Source organism: Perna viridis, chromosome 6 (assembly GCF_037379345.1).
Source record: "Perna viridis isolate PV_CMFRI_1.1 ecotype Kerala chromosome 6, ASM3737934v1, whole genome shotgun sequence".
In the NCBI taxonomy this organism is placed as follows: Eukaryota; Metazoa; Mollusca; class Bivalvia; order Mytilida; family Mytilidae; genus Perna; species Perna viridis.
Window position 1 is genome coordinate 31364126 of NC_142450.1, and position 27272 is coordinate 31391397.

Genomic DNA, 27272 nt, shown 5'->3' on the forward strand with positions numbered 1-27272 from the left:
ACCAGTAATTAGTAATGAAAATATAATACTCCATAAATGCCTTTCAGAAACGTCCCATACAGACACTTGTTTCTGATATTTGCAAGAATCTGTTGTCAGACCCATATGGTCTATTTATAGTAATGGCAGCCATGCTTTTTGACGGATCAAAAATCCAAACAATTTTTGTACAGGGAATGCTAAAGAACAATCATGTCAACTTTCATTTAATTCTATTCAGTAGTTTCAGAGGAGAAGATGTTTTAAGAAACGACACCGTAAAGAACAATCATACTGACTTTCATTGATTCCTGTTCAGTAGTGTCTGAGAAGAAGATTTTCAAGTTGTAAACTGAAAAAAACAGCAAAAAGTCTGATTAAGGGGCCATAATTCCGAAATCGATCAACGAATAGTTTTGAAAAGTTCGGCATAGGCCCGTCTCATCATGCTGAACAATATTGTCCAATGTATACACCAAATTTTGTACACCAAGTATACGACCTGTACAGGGCGTATGCCTAACCTACAAAGCGTATACGCCGTGTACATCAAGTATACCCAATGTACAAAGCGTATAGACCGTTTACACCAAACCTAGTATACACAATGTGTCATCGGTTATATATGGTCCAATGTATACACCAAAATGTACTTTTTGTACACGGCGTAGACGCTTTATACGTTAGGCATAAGCACTGTATAGGTTCTATATTTCGTGTACAAAATTTGATGTATAAATTGGGCAATACATAATCGAAGATACATTGTGTATACTTGGTGTACACGACCTATACGCTTTGTACATTGGGAATACCTGGTGTACACAGCCTATACGCTTTGTATGTTACGCATACGCCCTGTTCAGGTCGTATACTCGTGTACAAAATTTGTTGTATACATTGGACCATATATAACCGTTGATACATTAGGTATACTTCATTTACATGGCTTATACGTTTGCACATTGTGTACACGGCCTATACCCTTTGTACGTTAGGCATACGCGCTGTATAGGTGCTATACTTCGTGTACAAAATTTGGTTTATACAATGGACTATATATAACCGATGATACATTGGGTATACTTTGTATGTTAGGCATACGCCCTGTTCAGGTCGTATACTCGTGTATAAAACTTGGTGTATACAATGGACTATATATAACCGATGATACATTGGGTATACTTGGTGTACACGGCGTATAGATTTTGTACGATAGGCATACGCCCTGTACAGGTCGTATACTCGTGTAGAAAATTTGGTGTATACATTGGACCATATATAACCGATGATACATTGGATATACTTGGTGTACACGGCCTATACCCTTTGTACATTAGGCATACGCCCTGTACAGGTCGTATGCTCCTGTAGAAAATTTGGTGAATTTTTAGACAATTGTAAAAAGATAAAGATTTAGCAAGTAGTTCTTTGGTGAAAAGAAACAGTAGAGTATTTTTTGTATATCTTTTAGGGCTATTTCAAATCAGGCTGTCTAAAATACAGTATATTCGTTTCACAATGTAAATTTTGTTTTTTTTTTAATTTCTTTATATTAAAAAACGTATATAGAAAAACAAATGAATCTTATCAGGACACCTTCTTGTAGAGAACTGATTTAAAAAATATTATGTCTGTCCCATACGTACAAATTTTTGAACCAATATATAATTTTGGTGAAAAACTTTTTACATTTAAAGTTATCTTTAAATAGACATATTTTTTTTATTTAAATGTTAACTATGTTTAATTTCTGATTTTTGTTTCAATTTGATACACTTTATTTTTTACATGCTGTGGCCATCAAAGTAAGAACCTTATCATGTACTAGACCACAAGTGATCCTACCCTAATTAATAAAGTTACATGGTTTGTTTCAGGCTGGAGTCTGACAGACTTAGAACTGAAGTTTTCACGGGCATTCATGTGGAGCATTGCAAAAGGGCGCGGACGAGAAATGGTCAGATGCATAATGGAACGGTTGTTCTCGAACAGAAAGAACATTCCTGTGACCAACTTGGGTGGAAGAGGAATCAACGATCCAGGTGTGAAGCAGGTACACTTCAAGCCTGTAGTCAATCCCGCATTGTCTCAAAGTTACAGCAGCCCATATAATTCGTCAAAGGGTAAAGGGCAAAGTGCAAAACGGAAATTGATGGAAGAAAACCCAAGAGAGGCCAAGACATCAAAAGGTATATTGACGAGACCATCGAAGCGTTGTTTGTGAGCAAAAACTTGGTCCCCGATGTTCTTGTAGAAGAGATCGCTGAAGTCGATAAAAAAGACTGTGAGAGAGAGAAGTGTTGAACGTTTCTGTGAAATCGGGACATATTCTCACAGAAAAAAATCAATGTCAGTTGAAGGTCTTTTAAGAACTTTTACCTCTGCTGGTCAAACAAGAGTGTGCCCTTGGCCTGCTCATTTGTACAAAAGCAAACTTCTATCTGCGCAAGCATGAAAACTCGGAAGTCAGATTTTTTTTCGGCAACATTACGTTTTTACTGAAGGGAAATTGTTGGAAATTTTGGTGCAATGTGTCGTGACATTGTATTTCACTCACAGTGAGTTGATGGCGCCTGTTTGCCATACATTTTCGGACAATAAACATAATTTGTGTTCGTGACATTGTATTTTACTTCAATGAGTTGTCTTACTAATGAAGTTATGAGGCCTCAAAAATTGCCTGTCACCCATCATAGTAAATAATGGTTTCGTTGTGGTATGACTTCAATCCATCAAGGCATAAAAAGTTGTGGGCTGGACATGTATTACCGATGATACATTGGGTATAATGCACCAAATGGGGTATAATATACCAAATTTGTACACGGAGTATAGGATGAGTATAAAAGCGTACAAAGCGTCTAGGCCATGTACACCAAGTATATCCAATGTACAAAGTGCAGAGGCCTTGTACATCAAGTATACCCAATGTACTAAGCGTCTAGGTCGTGTACACCAAGTTTACCCAATGTACAAAGCGTATAGGCCATGTACACCAATTACTTGCGAAGACCTTTGTCTGAAATGTACACGGATTCCATTTTCATGGTCCTGATTGAAGCTAGAAGAAATTGTGCAGGGATTCCGGATTCACGACAAAGAAAAGCTGTTAAATCTCTTATTGAATTCATGAAAAATTAAGAAGGAGATATTGTACATGTATTGTATGTAATACACTTGGGTCTCACTCTGTCGTTTCTTTCAAAATTCATAATGACTAGCCCGAATAATAGAGGACTGCATAGGATTCAACTACCCCGAAATAAGAAATGCACACATCATTTCACTAGCCCCGAACTTCTGGCTAGTGGCTAAAGGCGAGCACTGCTCACTGCAACCCTCCTCTTTTATTTGGATATTGAAATGTCGGGTTTGATCAGAACGATGTGCCATTTTTATAAGGTTAAAAATACTTTAACCTTAGTAAAAAAAAAAATAACAATAACGGATACACAGGTATGCATATGTCTTGTTTTCATTTCATTTCTTATACTTCTTGATAAGATTTCAAATAAATAATGACCATATTTGAGTCGGATTATATCACAATACGTAAATTCCAAAACGATCCCTGCGTTTTATTCGAACTTTTTTCTTTTACGGCTTTAGTCCGTCGGTCCTCCTTGCCGTTGGATAAACACTTTCGCTTTGCAATCAGATTTGTCATTAAAGAAGCGACCTTTACAGGACATGCGCGGATTAAGGTCACCAGAAGTCACATGCGTACGAACTTATCTAGGTCGATTTTTGTCTTGCAAGACAATAAATATATAGACACCTATTTCAGGTATGTAATACATTTTATTTGTGGATATTGTACAAGAAAAGTATAATTTAGTAGAAATAATTCAAATTTCATAAGAAAAAAAAATTACGAAAATGACAGCTAATGCAGCTTTAAATCAACAAGTTTTGCATTTTATACAAGATATATTTTGACATAGCCGTTGATAAACATTATACATATAGGACATTTTCTCGTATAAATGGATAATCAAGTACAGCAGACTAGATAACCACATGGCAAAACAAGTACTATCTTTAACAAAAGATAGCCGACGCAGAATTTTTATCTTTCTTTTACATATAATTTTCTACATTTCATTCAAGGAATATAACAGCTGGCACGCAATTTTCGATACAGTTTTTATCGAACGCCACTACGTTATCATTATTTAGCCAATCAGGAAACATAATTGCAATCAGGTGACTTGCGTTTCCATGGAAGAAGTAATCAAGGGAACCAAGGTTATAGCGGTAATTAAAAGAATGTAATCTAGGGTCAAAGACCAGACATGGAAAACTGACATACACAAGAAAGAACAAAAGTAACTAAAATCATACATACAAAGTAACAAAAGAAAATGAGCCACTCGGACTCCACTAAAAACTGGGAGCATGGACCAGGTGCACCGGTAGGATGCGTCTTTTTGGAAGAGTTATAGACTTGATTTAACGCATCACTTGTTTCTTTGATATTAAGTGAAGTCTGTGTTAACTTTATACTTGTTTAACACTCTAAACATATATCATTTTCTCATGGTAGGGACACACAGTCAATACAACAGGCTAAATGACACCAAGATGAGAAAGCATTAGATATATTCTCATTCATACGAACTATTTATAACGCGATGACGCGTACGATTTCTCAAATACCCACATTTGAATGTGCATTTTATACAAGATATATTTTGAAATAGCATTTAAACTGAAATACACTCTATATATAGTGCATTCTCTCATATGAATGGGCAGTCAAGTACAGCAGACTAGATAACCAGAAGCCAAAAAGCTATTGATACAGTTGACTCTCGTTATCTCGAAATTGGAGGGACCAGGAGAAAAGTTCGACTCAACCGAAGTTCGACTTAACGAAATCAATGAAGTTCGAGCAGCAGAAAGGGGAGATAACCATGGACGAGAATGACAAAATAAGTACAACTGGATCCGGTTACATATTCTGTGTATACTGGGTTGTCGTAAATTATTTTTGTTATTGTTTGTACTTTGATGAATTCTTGTTTTTCTATGTTTCTATGTTGTTTGAATAATGTTGAATAAAATAGTTTTTTTATTGTCATAGTTATTTTTTTCTAATGACGACTGAAAATTACGCTTTTTAAGTTCAAATTCAAAGCGTAATTTTAAGTTGTCAGAAGAATATAAACTTGTTTCAAATGTGTTAAAGACTAAGATACTGCATAAAATAAAGATAATAAACGATTACAAAATTTATTACAATTTTAAATGATCAAGCACTATATGAACAATAACAATAACATTTGTGGATGAGAAAACAATTTCACAATTTAAAGTCACTACATAAAAGCACTATTCTGCAGACGTACTGGGTGTCATAAACTCTGAAATGTCACTTTGTTTTACACATAAACTTAGTAAATGTTCTTTCATTATGAAATTTGACACATCATTAAATTTCTTTGTTGCAACACTGGAGTTATTCAGAAATTCTAGTTGTGCGGTGATGATGTCTAATGCGGACATAACAGCGGCAACTGGTGGTCGTTTTGGTGCTGGTTCATCTTCTTCGTCGCTAGTGACTGATTCTGCGGCATTTCTAGATGAAATAATGTCTTCGATAATATCGTTGTCGGTCATCTGAGTTGATGTTGACACGTTGTCATTAATTTCATCAGAATTTTCATCTACAGATTTTGATTCACCACAAACTTTCTTAAAGGTGATATTATGGCGTGACTTAAATCTCTCTAACCAACCTGATGAACATTCAAAGTCATTTTCTGAAATTCCCAAATTTGTAGCAAAACACCTAGCCTTTTCTCTTAATAAATCACCAGATATAGCAACATTTTGATTTCTTACAGTTTTAAACCATTTTAACAATGCTTCCTCAATTTCAGGAAATTTAGCAGTTCTACATTTTTTTCTCTGTGCACCCATCTCACCAGAAAGATATTTTGTTTTTATGTCTTCACTTTTTTTTAACCATGTCGAAAGAGTAGACATTGGAATGCCAAAATCAGCAGCAATTTGCTTTTTAGACTTACCACCACGTTCAACTGTCATAATTGCGTCATACTTGGTTTCATAAGACTTAGCATCTAACTTTCTTTTTATACCTTTACCTGCTACTGCCGAACCAGCTATCCCCCCGGGTTTTACCCCGGGTCCTTCACTGGTTTGATCGGCATTTGTAATATTGGCTATCCCCCCGAGACTAGGCCCGGGTCCTTCACCAAGATCACGTGTAACAGTATCATCAGAAGACATTCTGAAAGGCATACCAAAAGCCACATTGATACCATTTTTATATGAAATCTCATTAATTTTCTCAAATCAAGTAAAAACATTAAATCCTTTGCTTTCACAGAAACGCCGAAAATGTTCAAGATCCGCTTGGCCAATTCCTATTCATCCACAAGCGTATATGTTTGTTTAAAATTGTAATTAATAAAACATCAAGATTTTAATAACAACAATCTTATTTTAACGACCCATTGAGTTCGGATAACGGTAATTATTTTATACACACCCGAGCGTAGACATCTTGTCAAAAACACAAATGCCGACAATGGTCTTTGATCATTAAATAAAAGAAATCTAATTGCATTAATAAAATATTTCATAGTTTTATTAATTATAGAAATACAGGTAACAAGTCATCAAATCAAAATCATCATCGAAAGATGTAATAAACTAATTAATGGTGACACAGGACCTCGACAGGTAAATTGATTTGACACTTTGACATGTAATTTACCCTAATTACCCTAATTACCCTAAAATAACATAGACAAATAGGCATTTTTTTCCGGACTTCGACAAAATTTCGACTTAACTGAAATTTCGAGTCATCCGAGTTCGAGACAACGAGAGTCGACTGTACATTCTTGTCTATGAAGTTTGAACTCATTACTTGTGTCTGTAATTTGATATTAAATTAAGAATATTTTAATTCTATTCTTGACCAAAGCTCTACAGATAGGACATTTTCTCATGGCAGGGGCACAGTCAATACAACAGACTAGATGACCACAAGGTGCGAAAACGATAGATACATTCTTGTCCAAACAGATTTTACACATAATCTGTTCCTTTAATTGAATATTGTCTTCCTCCAACGACCTTATCCCTGCAAAATATAAAATAATAAAGTTATATGAAACATTAGGACATTCTATTATTTATTCAAACTTGATTAAAATAATATCAAAAATAGGACATGATAAAACCCAAGCTGGTATTAAAGAGTAATCAAAGGAACCAAGGTTAAAATTATAGAAAATTATATAAATTATACAACAAATATTAAAATTATACAAAACAGCAATATAAATAGTTGTTTTTGAAATTTGACACGACTGTGCTGAAAATGGTCTCTTTTAAATCCACTGTCAGATATCGCTAGATTTGATTCGATAGTTTTATTTGTGAACTAAAATTGCTGTGAAAAATTACATAAAGAATACGCTTTTTCGTCTAAAAATATTTATTTTCCCATCCCCTCAACACATCCTTTTTATTGTTAACCTTTAGAAGATGCCAAGCATTTAATCATAAACCTATTAAAGGCTTTAGAACTTAAAAGGAAAGTGAGATTTACCCAAACAAGTTCTAAAGATGATAAAAGTCTTACGTTGAAAAATTTCCCTTTGCAAGCTTTCTACACCCCATATCCTGTCTAAACGTCATCAAAATGTATAAATAAACAGAGAAATAATGTGTATAACAGTCGATTAAAATAATATACAACATGATCAAAGATGTCATTCAATCTATACGAAAGCGAGTAAAATATACTTGGGAACAAATTGACCTAAGTGTTATTGATCAGAGAGAAAGAAAATGTTCATATATGTTATATTCATTTAAACTTACCACTTTCTACCATTGCCTGGTTGGATGTTGGATCCAGTGCTACACATAATAAAAAGCAAAAACAATTGATTATAATTTCAGTTGTAACTAAAGATTATGTGAACCGTGTTACACAAGATTTGTTTCCGCTTAGCCTCATAAGAAAACAATTGTTTGATGAAACTTACTGATTATTAAACATGCCATTAGGAGAGCAGTTGAAACTGTGGAGAGAAAAAAATGCGTATTTTTATGGTTATCCCAGTTCCTCCAAAGCTTGTATAGCAAATTTTATTTAATTCATTAGCAGAGCAGCTACAAAATTACATACTTGAAATTTTGTAATGCAGTTCATGTCGAACGAAGGCAAGAAAAAATGGGAAATCTACATAATGGCAGTTGAAATGTTGGCAGAAGGACATTTTAATGGTTTTAGTGTGTAAATAATAATTAGTATCGTAGAGGGGTTAATTAAGACGGCAAAAAAGGATGACATTTGCAGTTTCGAAATATAATGTGAAGTTTTTAGCATTAAAAAACCCAACATTTTGCGAAAGATGTGATCCTAGAAGGTCCCACAGATCACTATACAATTGAAATTCATGTAGCAGTTAAATAGTTTTATAACTTCAAACCTGCTGCCTGGGGTTGTGTATATGCCTCTGCTACTGTCCATGGAGGTCTACACAAAGCTAACGTAGGCGGTCCATCACTGGTATTTTGCACCAGACAAGACGTATCTGTTCGTGATCCCTCATTGCTTTTCAAATCTTGCTGCAATGAATTACATTTGTTTTGATTTATTTAAATCCAAATGAGTAGCTTTATCAGTGTAATGTAAGAATAAATACGTTCTCGTAGCAAAACAGTCCAATTCGCTCGGATTACTCTCGCGATGGATTTGCTTTTCAAGGTTATAATAATCTTATATTATCCTGTTTTGCTTATAAATCATGTACAACTTTGTAAAATCTGGTTACCTAAATGAAATTGACTTACATCTTAAGCAGCAGTGTTTATATAAAAAAAATCAGACAGGAGGTGATTCATACATGTGGAAAACCCAACAGCTTTTCACTAGGTAGTTTTCCTTTTGATTGTTGCGATTTAGAGATAAAAAGTACATAGACTGTGCATTAATTGGCACTTTGCAAGAGTTATCACTCTTGATTTTGTTTGATTTGTTTGTTTTTTCGGGGATAATTGTATGGTTTTTCTTAAATGCAAATCTGGTTATCGTAATATAAATATATCCTACATGTAGACCAGATAAGCATCGTTAGTTCGGTATTTTTTTCTACACCATGAATCACCTCTGTTAGCGTCTGAATTATATACGGACTGGTACTTAAATCCCCAACATAGTGGTACGAAACAAACATAGGTATAAATATCATTGCTTACCGATTCTGCTACTCTTTTTGTGACCATATCAATAAATTGTTGACCTCTGTTCTGTCTAAGAAAACTACAATTAGGAAACCACCGCGCATGCTCTATCCAGGGGTCATCTCCTGGGTCCCAGTTACATAAACCTCCACCACAATTAAAACATTTACAGTAATCACGTGAACCTAAAATAAGCGTTTAATTTGACTATTAATCGATTTTATAACGAACATTATCGAAAACAATGCAGCACATCGATTAAGAGATTATGATCGTGTATGGTTTTCAAGAGAAAAAGTCAAAATGGCATCACTGTTCTATTGGTAAATACAAGGAGGACATTGGGAAATATTTGTATTGTATTGAAGACAACAGAAAACAACAAACCGTGATTTTGAAATGAAAGTTAATTTTACACCTAAACATGATATCTAATTATATATCTGATTAAATAAAGAGAAAACAAACCTGCATAGAAAAATCCAGCAAGAGCCATATCTCTTGGTGACTGATCTAGATATTTTGGCCATCCATAGAAGGAACTAATTCTAATACGCAAATTCCTATAGTTTTGGTACTTCGGTATATCAATAGCAATACCAAGTTCTTCAGCCTGGTCGTGTTGTTGGTTCCTTCCCTCTCGGTTGAGAACTGCCCAGAAACAATCATGTTATCAACATAGGTTTACTTTTTTTCACTTTTCATTATCAAAAATGAAATATGATATGATTTCAGCAAATTTACAACTTTTATATAAGTTTAATAAACGTTGTACTCTAGACCATCTATATATTTTAAGTCCTGGCAAATATTACTTTTTACTAGATTTACGTTTTATTGGTCACCTATTCATTTTGTTTTTGTTTTGATTTCATTCAAGTTAAATGTTTACTCGAAAGTATTCCTTTGTTTGGTTACGTACATAGAAAAGTTTTATATATCTTCATAAAAATTTATGAAAAGTTCATAAAATTCTCTATTCATAGATACTTTGAAACCAAAAAAAAAAGGTTTGTTCAAAAAAGGTATGCATATTATATTCCTGGAGTGTGATACCCTTCACCAAACTTACAAATTTCAATATAACTTATCTCAATGTCCGTTTTTCTTTACTTTCCATTCATAAAACGGTTTGTCGCAGACATTAAAAATGAAACTTTTTAAATTTTTTGTTCCGTTTTAACCTCGCTATAACCTACAGATACTATGTACGAGGATGGCAAATAGATTCCTACAACTACTTACATTTAGTAATTCTAGAATAACCAGAACAGAATGTTAGCCGTTAGATTTCGTGAGATTTCGTGTGTTAGCTGTTTGCTTTTAAGCTTAATGTCTCAATTCGCTTCATCAGTGTTAGGTAATTTTGTTGTTACCCTTATTTACTACAACCATGACATTACTACTGCTGCTGGAGATTTGGTCTCCCCGCACGGTAATGCAACTTGGTAGATTTTTTTATTTTAAGCATGGATGACAGAGTTTATAAGAACATACCGACTAGGATGTCATCCGGGTTAACAAGGTCCTCGTTTGCCGCACCCAGGAATTCTCTTCAGCCAGGAGGTAATTCTTATTTTAAAGCTCCTACATTTAACCATATTTCAAAACAATCAAGCATAACCCTTACTTATATTAAAAAAATACTAATTCTGAAAATTCCGTCACTCTTATTTTTAAATGCAGATCCAAAAACTAGCAGAAGACCTACTTGGAAAAACATGTGATATGTTGATTATTTCACTCCAATTTACCAGTAATCCAACTGGCAACACCTATTTTCCAAAATCTTATGAAATGGACTGTTCTATCAAACATTTCATTACGACAATGAGTGTACGATGCCAAGAACCCTAAATATCGGGCTCTTTACAATCATTTCAATCAGACAAGTCGAGAAAATTTACCATCACACCAACAGCCCTAAACTTAGTAGATCGTACCGCATCGATAGGGATTTGTTTGGATTAAAGAGTTAGATACTGCAATACAATGACTGTGCCTCACTTTTAATGATGATTTATGTCATCACTGGAGATTTGAATATCACTGAGAATGAACTCCTACGTAATGTAGTTTATTATGGTCCAAAATGCAGAGAACAACCGCGCCTCAATTGGAAACTTAATTTCAAAACCATAATGGATGCTATTGAAGATTATGCCAGATCATGGATAAAAAGAGAAAGGGACCAAGAACCAGAAATCGAGTCATTGTCAGATGGGATACGTACCATCAGATCGTTGGTACGGAATCGTAATAACAAATCCAGAAATATGTCAATAGAAGACCCAAGTCTGTATTAAACGTTCATGAGGCACTTGAATTCCTTTCCTCACTACATGTGAAATATGTAATCGTCCCTGCAGACAAAGCTTCAAACAACATTGTATTTGTTTGTAAAGCGCATTACCCCAATTGACTTAATAATGAACTGGGCATTGATAGTAACACCCCAGATAATGCCACATACAAACGTACTACTTTTGACAAAGATGAAATCCTAAATAAGTCCTTCATGTCTTCTCTCAACATGGAAACAAAATGTGAGGACTTACCTTACTTGTATAGGGTTCCCAAACTTCATAAGAATCCATACAAAGAAAGGTATATAGCAGGATCTGCATCTTGCTCCACGAAGGAGATGTCAATTCATCTTACAAAGATATTGTCCGCAGTGTAGGATGGTCAGCAGGCTTGTTGCAATACCATCTACTCTTGTAGTGGCATTAATCATATGTGAATACTTAAAATTCTAAAGATTAACTTCAAAACCAAAATCCCGCAGCTTTTCGGATATTAGTTCTCCTCAAACGTTTCACTTCTTAGCTTTTTACATTACGTTACCACACGATAATTTAAATCCCATTTGAAATGACTTGTTTGTAAATCTTTTGCTGTTTCAAAAAAAATATGTTGTTTTTTTGGTTATTTTTTAAAATACATCGCTGAAAGGCAAAGTGCTACACAGAAAAGCAGGTTTGCAATATGCTTGATTTCCTCATTGATAACATATTTGTCACATTTGGTGGAGCTACTTTTCAACAAGTTGGAATTCCAATTGGCACTAACTGTGCTCCTCTTCTAGCCGATTTGTTTTTATATTCATACAAGACTGAATTTCTTCATAATCTCGAATAAAAATTTAAAAAGATGTTAAATACCTTTACTTTACATAGAGATATATTGATGATGTATTGTCTATCAACAAACCTTTTTTTTAGTAAATGGTTATTGTCAATATATCCACCAGATCTCGAGATAAAGGAGTCTACAGAAACAGCTTGTTATGCATAATTTTGGACCTACATCGAATTTGAAAACGGTGGTCATCTAAGTACTCAGATTTACGATAAGAGAGACGACTCTAATTATGTCGCTACGTTGGAGCTAGTACAAGTTATTCCGATTTCCTTGAACGCCATAATTTCTGCATAACGTACTCCTTAATCAGGGGTATGAAGAAATGTATCTTAAAAGGTCTCTTATAAAATTATTTTTGAGATATCAGTCCTTTGTTGAAAAATACTCAGTATCATCTAAAATAATGATTTATGTTTTTTTTTTTTTTTTTTTTTTTTTTTGCTCTGATGTGACCGCTAATTTACTTATTATGACTATAGCATGCAAATGCTTTGTAATCATCTCTTGTATATTCATGCCAAATGGAAGAGGGAGGTTTAGCGCGCTGAAAAACCTAGATTTAACCCTCCATTTCGTGTGAAATACTTGTACCAAATCAGGACCATATCGGTGTAATATCTATTTTGCGAGATTTATTTTAGGCTTGACTTGATTATGAATCGGATTATTGTCCGGTAATTTTGTTGTTACCCTCGTTGTGTGCAAAACACATAACTTCAATCTTAATTCAATGACCATTAACACATACTTCATAAATCAACAAATTTATTTTGTGTATGTACATGTTTATCGATGTCCTAAACAATCAATTCATTCAACCAGCTATTAAAATGAAACAAAAAGTATATTATAGCATTCTTCTAATTCTATTTTACTCTGTTTACAAATCCTTGGCAAAAGATAAGATCTAATGTAAGGTTCATTAAACAATACATATTGATAATGATAAATAATAAAATATGTTGTTATAATATGATACTATTGATATTAGTCAATAGTTATACTGGGAATACTTACCAATTTTTCTAGTACGGTTAATTTGTTGTAAGTTTGACAAATAGCCATGGCAAGTTACAGCCTGTGACACTACAAAGACAACAAAAAAAAGTTTTTTTTTCTTTTCTGTGACTACCATAATGTACTATTCATTGATAAGTATAAGAAAATATCCTGGCTTTGTAGATGTATTGAACAACTCTGGCTTTATTGAAAGCTCACTATAGCGAGGCAATAAACCCCATATTTACAACCTACAATTTTAGAACTGTTATACAAAATTGATGGTAAGTGATCCTTATTTTTTATTTACTTTTTGAATAATTTTGAAAACACTTTGTACAAAACCTATATAAAACCTTTAAAATTACAGGCAAATAATAACAATGAAATACGAATTATGTTGGACTACATAGAGTATAGATGTATTTTATAAGCGAAACGCTTATTGTTTTAAACTGACCAACAACCTGTGTTTCTACGCAAATTTAAGTAAACACACCTTTAATTATTTGTTAATGTTTGTACATTTACCAAAAAAGAATCATACTCTGTGAGGTACCAATATTCAGAGTTTTTATCTATCTCATAAACCTGAACTTAAAAATTCAAAACGAAATGTAAAATTTTCGAATAATCATTTATATTTCATGTCATCGCATGGATATTTTGCCTATAATTTTTATTATATTTTACCGTATTTTATCGTACTTACATGTAACATCAGATTAATTAACATTGTTAATGGCAAAGTTTTAACATTCTGTTTCTTCGGAGTTTTTTTTTACCTTCAACATATTTCTTTGTTTTCCTTTAAAATGTAAAATTTTCTTGTCATAATTCTTTCAGAAAGAACTATAAAATGATTGCTGATGTTATTTTTTATTTTATGAAATATTTTCTCGATTGTTCGGTAATATCGACAAACTCAAGTCTCTCTCTGCTAAACTCACTGGTACAAGTCCACTCCAAGCATTGTAATTGTCATTACCATGTTAAATGAACATGAACGGACACATAAGGCATTGACGAGTTCTGCTCACATTCTCATAGAAGCTATCATGGACTTTGCATGCTGACATTTTAGCTACATTTCATAATTATCCAAATTAGATGAATATTTTAAAAAGAAATAATTACACAAGCCAATCATCACAGAACTTGATTATTGATACAAGTGCTTTATAATGAACAAAATAAACTGTAATTAAATACAAATGTATAACTGTATTTTAATAAGGATGCAAAATTGTCACATTTAGGTAAAATCCTATATATATTTCTGCATTGTACCACAATTGTGCGTTACCGGGCAGTTTATTTAAGCTATTATTTACAGTTCCGATAAGTTCACGACTAGCATCAGGGGTAATTTTGTCCTCCCGTAATAGCCATCTAAATATGACTACGCGTATTTCACGAGGCTCTAGCAAGAAGGAATATTCGATAACACTGTTATCAAAGGAACGTCTTTTTTAGCAAGTTCAAATTTCAGTGGTTTGCTACATCTAGCCAGATCTAATCTTTACGTTTTCGTCAGCAATGTTGCTAACACTACATTTCATAAATTATTATTCAAAACAATTAATGGTTAAGTACCAACTTAACTACTTTCACACATTATAAACATGTTGTATAATCTTCGATAAAAAAAATCATTATTTTTCAAAATAGTTTCAACGCCATTTATTTTTCTGATATAAATAGCATATATAATCTCAACAGACCCATACTATTATCATAAAAGAAACTTGATTTCTAATATCTTGAAATATTTTGTCTGTTTGACTGTTGAAACAACATTTTGAATATTGCATGCAAATCAAAGCAAACAACCAAAAAATAAAACAAACAAATAAAAAAAAATCGATATAGTACGGCTAAACAATGAAGCTAGGTCACTTCAAGTGATGACATTGTTAGATATTTAAATGAGATTATGTCAAGTGATTTCGTTACATAAGTGAATATAAAATAGCTCTTCCTCTACATAAGCATACAAAGAATAGAAATGTATAAGAAAATAGAATAATCCTGAAAGGAAGAAAATTCCGAAAATAGTTTCACAGTTCGTATGTACAAAAAAAAATCGCATTACTGGAAAAAAAATCTTTTTGAAATGAATTTTTAAGACTTTTTCGTAGATTTATAAAACCGAAAAAAAACATACCACATCTATTAACGTTATTGGCAACGTGTGGAGTAATCGATACGTTGTCTGGATGGGATCTGTTGTTGACGAATGGACAAGATGGACTTAAAGTGCGATGAATATTCGTTACATCATCCCGTTCTGTCCAATCTTTGTATTCAAATCCACAAAACACACAGCGACATGTGTTTCTCTTTGACACAAAGTAGAAACCATTCCGTGCTAAGATAATGGTAGAAACATTGAGGTGTGGTGCTGTTGCGAATGATTTAAGTCTATTTATTTCAAAGCACATTTCATCATACAGAGATAAACGTTGAAAAGGATGGTTCTGTAAAAGACTATAAAACTCATCAAATCCACCGGGATAAATTTCAAGTATTGTTCGGAGGTATGAAAAATGTAAATGTTCATTTAAGGTTGAAAAGTGTTTTCTCTTTGTTCTTTTCTTGATTATGAAAACGAGGTATCCGATAATCTCATATTTAAAGTAAAATTTGTCAAAGGAAGATAAAACCGCTATTATATCCGAAAGAATCAATTCGCATTTGCTTATTACAAATACGGCATAAAGTAGAAAAAACACACACACTGTCACAAATTGATTTAACATTGTTATTAATATACTAATCCATTACATTAAAGGTAGTTGTAATTCATTCATGAACCATCGCATTTTTCATAGCGTTTTACACAGTTTGTGTTGCACGTACTAAATCACAAACATAGACATGTTGTTGCGGTTCTGAATATCTGGCCGTTCTAAAATCAAGAGTTCGTAGATTCGATGACATCCCTGAAATACAATATAACACTTCACTAATACCACAATCAAAACAGAGTACACAGTAACTCTATATCTTTACAATTACGTTTAGTAAAAATTGAAGGAGATGTGTTAGTCTTTTTTCCATTCTACACATTGTATTTGATTTCATCAAAAGTCTCCGTTATTAAGAAATATTTGACATATGTAACAAATGCATTAACTTAAAAGATGTCATGGAACAATGAGACATCAAAACATACATATGTGAAAAACACAATTACAATCAATACGTAAACACAAACCTTATACTATATGAGGTACAAGGGTACCAAAGGCCAAATCAATGTATAAAAAGACCAGTGTAAAAGAAGAAAGGGGTATGCAATTTTTCACCTAACTTGACTTGAAGAAGTTCAAGTATTTATTACTTGGCCTCATTTGAAAGCTAAGATACTATATAAATGTACTATATCACACAAAAGCTTGTCTACATTACGGTATTTTGAAAACAAATAATACAGATACGGTCATGAAGAACAGAGTAAATTTATAACCCCGAGGTACCAACTTTTACCTAAAGTAACGCCCAAGGTGATTGTTGGTATAGAGAGGTAAAAAAAATACTGTTTCCCGAATGAGCAGTCGACAAATGTTTTATTATACTGAATCATAATAAAGAAGGTGCACATATTCAATCTGTATGCGAACAAAGTGCAAATTTATTGCAAAGTGAAAAATATTGGTTTTATACATGTACTTTTTGGATTACAGATTTCATAAAGTATTAACCCACGGTGCATGAATGACGACCGGACGCAGTCGAGCGGCTATTAGATCAGCTCTTCCACTGTTGTTAATAATACCAATCATATAAAATGTTACAATTGTCAGTACGCTGTATGTGTGTCGCAATGAGTAAATTATCATCAGAAGCATTGAAAACAAATACATAGGAAATCATAAGTATATGCAAGAAATAGTCAAAATAAAAAGAACCGAAATAGCAAGCAAAATCTAGCACCGATAAGGTCTACCAAGGTAGATAAATTAAGCTACATTATTGTAGCTGCCATGTTTTAAAACAAGGAATGATGTGTCATTGTTTTAGGGATTTTGAAATTATCAATAAATAATAATACTTAGTTCGGATCAGACAAGTCTGAATAATACTGTGCTTGTGAATAACGTCGTGAGCTATGGCTGAATAGTGGCGCATCGACCCAGTGGTTTTTAAATAGAAAAATTAAATCACACACACACACACACATATATATATATATATATATATCTGCATATATAACAATTGACCTACTAGTTTTATCTTGAACTTCGTTGTAATGCTGTAGATAAAAGGTTAATACATACAGGACGAAGTGAACAGCATACCGAAATTAGGGATATATATATATGTAACAATTGTTTGTTAAACAACTGAAAGGTCTTTCCCTTGAAAACTTCCTCTTTGTGATATACACATTATAACATCTACAACAGTTTGACTTTTTGCTCTTAGTGACCTTGTCAAATGCAATTGTCGATGTACCCATCATGACTTTTGTAATGTCAACTGACCATCTTTCGTTAGATTTACAACAAACCTACTTTCTGTGAACTTTAGAATTTTGCAATTATTAACCCCAACTGGTTCTTTTTCTATATAAATAAATTGAAATTTGAGATATACACATTATGACCTTTAATTTGATATGCGACAACCTAACTATATTCACAACTTTAGTTTTGTACTCATTGTCCTCACCCAAGTCATTTATTTCGAGACAAAACATCGATATTTCGGATGTACGCTTTAAGGCCTTTCATTTGATATGCAACAACCTTACCCTCTAAGAACATTAAATTTTTCCACTTAATGACCCTACTATTTGAACATGTATTACTTATCATGGAAAATATGAAAATTTTAAGTTGTTGTAGTATCATTGTTTTTTTTATTGGTTCTTGGTGTTTTTTGAAGCAGTTGTACTTGCGCAGATCTTTCATTCTGTGTAATGACCATTTGTGTGTTTGCTGTGAGTTTTAAAATATATACCCCCGCTCTCATAACTTAAAATTTCAATACATCCAAAAGTAGACAAGATATGTCAAATCTGAAAACTGTATGATAATTTGCAAAATTACAAAATAATTTGGGCAATTTTGGAGCTCATTTTGAACCCAATGATTTTTAAAATATGATGCAATAACAAACCCCTGAACCGGAAGTCGTAGAGACATGAAACTACCACCATACATCTTAGGATTACATGTCCTTGAAAAAACTTACACGGTTATACGTTTATGTCAAAAACATTTTTACCTTACGTTTTTACTTTTTTTAAACTTAAGTATGATATTTCAAGGAATATAACTCCCGTGTATGGTTTGATAACAAATACAAATTTATGTTTATTAATTAGGCCGTCTGCTTATGTGCATGAAACCGTTTCCAGAACTATTCTATCTGTTATGGTTTTTAAGATATGAGCGATTAAAAGAAACTGTTTTAAAGGGACATAAATCTTAAAGATTGTAATTTTCTAAATGAACCTGATGACATCTACATGTTCACCAAATATGGTCATGATATCCTGAAAAATGAGTTCGGGGGACCATGTTGAAAAAAAACGCCAATAAAAGGGAGATAACTTCTACAATGGATAATGGAATTCTTCATAGGGTCATCCAGTAAAAGTCATTAATGAGCTTTATCGATGGTCCAAATTTGGTAATGATATCTTGAAAGATGAATAGGGAAGAGCATGTCAAAGAAAATTTTGCAAATAACGGAATAATAATAATAAAAAAAAACAATAAGGTCTTTCTCTGGTAGAAAAAGCCCTTAAAAAGTATATTAAGAAAGTACTCAAAGCTTAAAACAGATATAAAATTACCGATGACTGAGCAGAAACACTTCCACAAACCCAAGTTTTAGTCAGAAATAGAAATAGAATAGATATCTTTATATCAAGCAAAATTCTACAACACAATTAAAAGAGGCTGAATGGAGTTAATGTACCACTTCATTCCCAATCGAAACAAAACCATCAATAATTCTTAATAAGAAAATTTCTTATCATTATTTCGAATTATCATTTCGAAATTTCAATAAGCAATTTGTTTCTTTGAGTCCCTGTACAAAATCTTCGAAGAAAATCTAGAATAACTTACAAAGATAGACAAATCGACACAATACCATGCAGTTCTTAAATACGGTAAACCAGCCTTTGTTCATTATCAAAGATAGACGTAGAAAAAAGCAGTAATAAGACCTATACTGCTGCAACACTCTCCAAAGAAGAGATAGTGGAAAACCACAACTCTGTGTTATCCTCTTATGGTCACTCTACCAATGACGATGGTTATGATATACTATCTATATACTGAAATCCTAAACTCCGCACTAATCCATACAAACAACGCTACATAGCTGGATTTGCAATATTTACCTTCAAACCACTTTAAAAACTTTTACTTCTATACTCACAACTGTCAAATAGGACCTCCTAACCACGATACTTGATACTATCGTTGTGGTATTGATCCAGTGTTGATCCTGAAAAACTCGAAAGATCTTCTGGAAACCCTCAATTCAAGATAATTGTCAGAATACAACAGTATTAAAACCTATGATTTTTCAACTCTTTATACTTCTATTCCCCATATTCAGTTAAAATCCCGACTCAAAAACATGATATGTCATTGTTACTCTAAAAAAGACGGTAAACCTAGATACAAGTATGAAGCTCTTGGTAGAGATTCCTCATATTTTGTAAAAAAAAAACCGATTCCAAATCATCTTCAAAATATAACGAAGAAGAAGTTTTCAAAATCAACATATTTGTCCATTGTGGTGGACGAGTATTTCAACAAACGGTAGGCATTCCAATGGGAACTATCTGTTCTCCTCTACTTGCTGACCTATTTCTTCACTTTTATGAGGCTGACTTTATAATTGTTCTTATCCAAAAGAAGGAACGAACATCGCTTAACTGGATCCTTTGATTTAAGTTTCCGCTATATAGATGACGTATTACCGTTAAACAATCCTTGTTTCGGGGATTCAAAACATCGTATCTAATCCAAACAACTTGAGATAAAGGATACTATAGACACTGTGACGTCATCCTCGTATATAACAGTATGAAGATAATCTGTTACTGCTACCTTCGATGGCCGTGATCAATAAGCAGACGTACAACTGGTATTTTTATTATTCAGCAATCGCAATACATCAGCAACGTACAAACAATAAGAGGAGAGAAAGAGTCAGAAGATTCCCTTCTTGAGGGCGAACCCTCTTGAACTTAAATCTCTCAAGTTCTCTCTTTAAAAAGTGCCATCTTAGTTTTCTTTTTTTCTAAGTTCCCTATCTCCCTATATATACTAACGATTATGTAAAACAACTATGTATTGGTCAAACCCCCTGTTCATGTCTATGTTATGATTAATTTATCATGTTTATTTCCTCCCCTTTAATTTGTCATTTCTTTATTGACATTACCCTCTTAATTGTAAATGAACCTATACAACTACCATTTTCCTCATGCACCTTTGTCATCTTAATGGTTGTTAATGCATATGGGTATATCATGTGTACATGTAACACCTTTTTGATTTGAACAAGTATGTGGTTATAATTTGTTTTATTATCTGTTGTCCACATTGGAATTTCATTATGTATTGGGAGTTATTTTGTATCTGTTCTCATGTTTTATATAGTTCTTTTACCCCTTATACATATTAATTTAATCAAAAGTTCACATAATAAAATATCAGTTATAAAGTCTCAAAATGTCCATATACTCTCCTCCCTTTCTCAAAGACTAACATTATTTAATCAAGAATGTCTAACCACTGTCCTATCACACATATATTGACCTACACTTTAAAAACGATGGTAAAGGAAAACTATTGACCAAACTATACGACTACGACAAACGCGATGTTTTTTCATTCCGTGTTCTGGAACAGGGTTATGTTGTTACAAGGTTGAAGTCACACAGTTTTATGGTCGTCATCAGAAACTCGTTGATCATTACGATGTATCCATCTGCACCATGAAAACGGAATTGCTCAACCCGTCACAGTTGTCTTTAGTGTACCCTGGACTTTACTTTTTAAAAGCAACTCGGCGGGCGTTCCTAGAAAAGCAGAGGACGTTTACCTTAAATGTGCACCTGGTCCATGCACCTAATTTTTTGTTGAGTCCGAGTTGCTCATTTACTTGTGTTACTTTGTATGTATTATTTTGGTTATTTTAAAGATTGTTACGTGTGTCTCTTTTCCATGTCTGGTTTACATCCATATATTACATTCTTTTGATTTTCGTCAGAATCATGGTTCCCTTGATTACTTATAAAACAGCCTTTACAACTGCGACAATTCAGCTATCTTAATAGAAAACATGGAGAAAATGTCCGTATATATATATATTAATATGGAAGAGTGATGTAACATTTATTTATAGTGTCGTATAGTAAGCGTGAAAGCAGCCATTAAACAAAAAATAACAAAAACAAAATCAAAACAAACAAATACAAAACAAAACAATACAAAAACAACAAAAACAAAAACAAATACTATCTTTAACGAAGTTTTTTTTACCTATAATTTTCTACATTTCCAGTTTGAATTTCCAACAGTTTTTCGAACGCCACTCAGGAAAAAAACGAGTAGTGCTGTATTTTACTTTTTATCATTCAAAAATTGGATAATTTTGTAAAAAAAATCTTCTCGAATCGTATCGATTTGCAAGTTACGCAACAAAGGGTTGACATTTTTGTTATATTTAGCACATTCTAAAAATTAAAGAGTGTAATGCCTTTATAGAAAAATTACTTTGACTGACCCAACTCAATGTATCCGTTAGCATATAAATGTTGATGATGCGAATAATGGGAAAATTGGACAGAAAGTTTCAAAAATAATTTTATCATTCTGCTTACTTGTGAATGGTAAATTTTGTTTCTCACAATGGTAAACCTTTTTAGTCTCATTTTCCCGTCCTTCGATGATATAAGCGTCAATATCTATATATGAAAACAAATCGAATACGACAGTAAAAATTTAATGTTATAACAAACTTTAAGAGGGATGTAAGTGTCAGTCGATCAAACATAGCATGAAAAAGGCCCCATCATTTTTATAGTGTTATTTGAGTATTTGCACAATCAGAATAAAGGAAAACAGACAAGATTTTCCATACCACTAAGTTACAATTTCATTGAAATGCACTGAAAATGAATATTTCAGAGGCAGATAACTCTATCAAATACATCCTTTTTCTAAGATACTATTGAAAAATTTCGGAATAGGATCCAGTGACGCAGAGATCAAATAATGGCCTTTTCAAATAAAAAAGGCATCCTTGAGTGAAATAATATTGTCAGGTCGGTGGAGTTTTAAAATGCATATGTCTTTTTCCAATTTTGCCTGCTTCTTACAAACACTTACACTTAAATCTCAAATTCTCAGAAAAAATAATCATTTTCTTTGAAATTCTCAAAATTGATCAATATTTTAGTTGACTTTTGTGTGCATAATAGTGAGGCCAAGTTGCTTTAATGTTGGGTATAGATATTCGAGTAACAATTCATTTAATCAATTAAAGACTAAACCACTTTGACTTCTGTCAGAAGAGCTACACACTTTGTAGCGGCTAAAGGTGTCAAGTTAGATGGGTAGTCAATCCGGTTAGACGTTGAAGATATCTTGTCTGATTTGGAAGATTGGACCATCATTTGGTCGATCAGCTTGTAATGTCGACCGTAACACTTCTGTAGTGATGAAACAAACAAAGGCTGATCAACATACCCTTAATTGAGAAGTTTATTTAAAATATCCGCTCTCTACAGAGAGAGAGTACGTATTCAGATCACAGGCTCAACAGTAACTGATCAACGGTGAGTATACGCCCTAGGCTGGAGATGATGATATATTTTTAACTAAGAAAGTGAATTTTTACTATTGGTGTGTCAAGATTATCGCATTTGTCATAACGCTTCGGTTTCAAACGTCATGTATTATCTATGTATAAATTAAAGTATAGTTTTGAGGTAGACAAAGATGTATCAGTTGTCTCTTTGATTTCGAGTTAATTTAGGGAGTAAATAATCCTTGAAACAAATATTATTCGGGGATAATACAGTGAAAACTGTTTAAACCAAACCTTGATAAAATCGAATTTCACTCTATACCGATCTAATTTCACAGTCCTGTAGAATTACATATTCAAACTGCAGTAATTTAACCCGTCTAAACCGAATCCTGTCAATAACGAATTTTGTACTAATTCTGTATCCCTTCACTTTATTAATATATAATTTAAACCTGCATATTCCGAACCACAATAGTAAAAAATAATCACCTCATTGATTGATCTTTGCCACATTGAAGTGCCGTCATCAAAACGTGTGCATTAACCGTAATCCATTTGTCAACAATATAAACAGTAATTGACGCTCGGATTGATCTTAGTGTGGTTTATACAGGGTATCCTCAAGGTGGATTATATGTATATCTTATATGTAATGACGTGCCTTGATATGTTTGAAATTTTTTAAACGCGGTGAACTGATTTCAATATCGAATTCACATCACATCATAACGGAAACCCCAAAATGGACAGAAGAGTTTGCTAGAATAAAGTATAAAAGTAATACCCTCACCAAAACCATCACCTTCATGAATTAATCACAAATCCGAAAAAAGTGCAAAAAAATCCCTAAAAATTCCCAAAAGGATTAAAGGGAACACTTTGGTACCGGAAAAGCTACTGTCACACAATTAGAGGAAAATTTGGATCTATAAGAAAAAGACATGCATCATCTGAAAAATATTCGGAATTGAATGCACTTTTATTTCGATGGTTTAAAGGTGCTAGAGAAAAGAACATTCCATTAAGCGGTCCGATATTCAAGAGAAGAGGCTTTAATCCTTCCAATGGTCATAACTCATAAATAACACAAACCTTCATTTTGTACTTCTCATTGCCGGTTTGGAGTAAAGCACCTGTCCAAACCGAACAAAACATGCAGTCTAACTATATTTACGGAAACTTAAATTAAAAGACTGGGCTACTCGCTTCTCTTTTTACTGTAGGAGCCCTTGGAAAAAAAACTGGCTTCATAGGAAATCAGGAGGAGATCGGCAATGAGTGGCGCACAACTCGTTACCAAAAGATACCATGGCCTGCTGGAATACACGTCCTTCAAATTCGACGAAAATGTTGTCAACGAGAAATTCCAACATTATAACAACATCCGACTAGAAGTACTTTGTAAGAATCAGTGTGTTTTTTTTTAAATAAGCCTTTTTTCTACCTATTACTAAATTAGCTTATATCATTTAGTTCCTTGCCTTGTATAAAAGTATCTGTGAATAAGATCACGTTGGATTGACTTAACCTTGTCATGGCGCAGTATGGTGTACAAGGTAGAAAAATCAAAAGTATATGCAAATTTGTAAATGAAGAAAATATATAATGAAATTTCCCCAATAAGGAAGATGCACATCTTCAATATGTATATTAAAATAAAGTGCAAAGTATAAATGAGGTAGATTAAATTCTTGTTGAATTCACAAAGTAAAGACCTTTTGATTTGGAAGAACGAACGAACGGAAGAAGTCGAACAGCCACTAGATAAGCTCCCACCGTTGGTGACAGGAGTGAAAAAGAAAACATTTGCATAGCTTGATAAAGGCAAAAGTACCAATCATATGAATATTGCTGTAAACGTGTTTCAATGAGTAAAGCATCATCTGCAGCAATAGAACCAAACACTTTGGAAGATCAATATCAAAATATTCAGTATATACAAGAAGTATTGAAAAGCAAAAATATCGAAATAGGAAGCCAAATACTGCACAGATATATTATCTATCAAAGTATGTCAAATACACTGCATTAGTAAAGATACCACAAGGGATGAATCTTCTGTGTATAGCGATATATAGCACAGGACAGACAAACCTAACTATTGGGTTGGTTGATAGCGGTGGGACTTATGAACTAGTAGTGGCATCGACCCATTGGTTTTCAAACACAAAAAATAACAGTCAAATAAGTTGTCAAATTTTGGTATGCTGTTCACGTCGTTCAATGAATAATTTCTTAGCAGCTTTCGAACCGAATCCTTAGATAGTTTAACAAAATCAAACAAAAAGTACCCAAAGACAAAAATGTCCATATAGAAAGCAAAATCCCGCAACGATAAGTTATACTAAAAGTATGTCAAAGATATTATATTTAACACAATGAATGAAGCTTTTGTTTTTAATGAAAATCGCAGACCTTTGTGGATCCAGTGGTTTACAAGAGGTAAATCTAAACTTAAAGATATACTAATATAGATAGACAATTAAAGTGAAAGCAGAAAAACTTTCACAAACTCAAGATTGAATCGGAAATAGAAATGAAATAGGTACCTTAATTAATATTAAGCAAGATTCTTCAACAATACAAAAACAAGTTGCTAAATTGGAATCTATATGCATCACCTCTTCCCAAATCGAAACTAGAACATTGGAAATTCCCATTAATAATCACTAAGTCTTCTAATCATTATTTCAAACTATAAGTATCGAACCTCAAAAAAAAAATTTATGTTACTTTGTGAAGAAAAATCTTGCATTAATTATGCATGTAGAGACCATTAAAATTCTGACTTACCTGTCACGTTTTTTATGCCAAGGAACAAAACTATACACTTCATTCACGTGTGTTCAAATGATAATCTGTTCACTTACTACTGTCAACCAGTATGTTTATTTACAAACAATTTAAAGGTCATTCCCGTTGAAAAATTTTTTCGTGTAATGTAGACGTTAAGCATTTTGTTTGACACGCAACAAGCTTACCTTCTTCAACAACTTCATTTTCGTACTTTGTGACTTTTTCAAATGCAATTGTCGAGGTTTTTATCGTGTTTGTTTGTAAGATACACTTGATAACCTTATTTTCTATTACTTTAGATTTTCGCACTTATTATAGGGGTTTCAGGTAAAATTTTGACATAGGGAAATGTAGTGTTTTTACGTTGTTATATGAAAATACTATTTAAAAGAAACAAAACTGAAAAACACAAAACCTACTAGTACCCGAGTTATTACAGTTTAAAGTTTTTCATAACTGGCATTTTTGTAATAGTCTTATATAGCATAACAGTACCAGATATGGCCAAATAAGCACCTTTTTAAACATTAGTTTCATTATAACTTTTAAAAATTGATTATTAACTCAATAAAACTATATATTTTCTGAAAGGTCTATGAGTCCTGGGCAAAATCAAATGAATATAAAATTAAATTTTCAAGATGCGTCCCGACAAAATGGCCGCCAATATAGCCTCCGCGACTTGACGAAATGAGGAAATGGTTAAACACCATGGTTTGGCTGAAATAAATTCATTATGTCTTGTTAAAGGAACTAAAATATATTAATTTTCATGTCTTAAATGAAAGAAACCACATTTGACCCTTCTTCTTTGAATTTATGCTTGAAAGTTTTGCCAACAAGGAGCTGAGGGTCTTCTATGTATTCTATGTGCTTTGATGGCCAATAGTGATTTTTTTACGTTCATTCATTAGTTGTTATGCCATTGCCTCTTTGGCTGTCTGTATTTTGTCACGGACTTCATTATCTGCAAAGTATTGCAACCCATTATCAGTTGGATCAATAATTTCATTTTCTTTATTTAAATCAATAACAAAGATCAAATTTTTCTCAAGCTGCTGTAATGTGTATTGTTGCCCTTTTGCAGACTGCTGAAACTTTTCTTTAGGACCTTTACTTTTTAACACATTCTTTCGATATTGTAATTGTAATTTTTTTTTGGCCCTTAAAATCTCTAACTTTTTATTAAAGAGGACTTTTTGACGAGCTTTAAATGACTCTATCATTTCAGGAGCACTAACCCTAGCGTCATCAAGAACTTTGTTTTTATCTTTTTCAGTAAGATTTTTCAACAACTGAGCTGTCTTATTGTTTGACCACATAAT

The 27272-nt window shown here is 32.9% G+C and overlaps 1 protein-coding gene and 1 long non-coding RNA gene across 8 annotated transcripts; one reads left to right on the top strand and one right to left on the bottom strand.

Moving 5' to 3' along the window:
* The first annotated feature begins 3514 nt into the window (after positions 1 to 3514).
* LOC148614550 (uncharacterized) lies at positions 3515 to 5060 on the top strand. 2 transcript variants are annotated; one of them, XR_015923713.1, is made up of 2 exons: positions 3515 to 3769; positions 4529 to 5060. It is a non-coding gene; the product is annotated as an uncharacterized LOC148614550 (long non-coding RNA). The 2 variants fall into 2 exon arrangements; XR_015923714.1 differs by having other exon boundaries at positions 4716 to 5060.
* Positions 5061 to 6580: 1520 nt separating this feature from the next.
* LOC148614551 (baculoviral IAP repeat-containing protein 7-B-like) lies at positions 6581 to 26219 on the bottom strand. 6 transcript variants are annotated; one of them, XM_088588710.1, is made up of 9 exons: positions 26133 to 26152; positions 22220 to 22303; positions 15524 to 16301; positions 13375 to 13443; positions 9682 to 9864; positions 9229 to 9398; positions 8460 to 8598; positions 7846 to 7884; positions 6581 to 7099 (listed from the first exon to the last, which is right to left on the bottom strand). In XM_088588710.1, the coding sequence occupies exons 3-9, from the start codon at positions 16116 to 16118 to the stop codon at positions 6903 to 6905; spliced, it is 1392 nt and encodes a 463-aa protein (XP_088444836.1). In that variant the 5' UTR covers positions 16119 to 16301; positions 22220 to 22303; positions 26133 to 26152; the 3' UTR covers positions 6581 to 6902. The 6 variants fall into 6 exon arrangements, with proteins under 6 accessions (XP_088444836.1, XP_088444835.1, XP_088444837.1 ...); XM_088588709.1 differs by lacking the exon at positions 26133 to 26152 and adding an exon at positions 25945 to 26079; XM_088588711.1 differs by lacking the exon at positions 22220 to 22303 and having other exon boundaries at positions 26133 to 26219.
* Positions 26220 to 27272: the final 1053 nt, after the last annotated feature.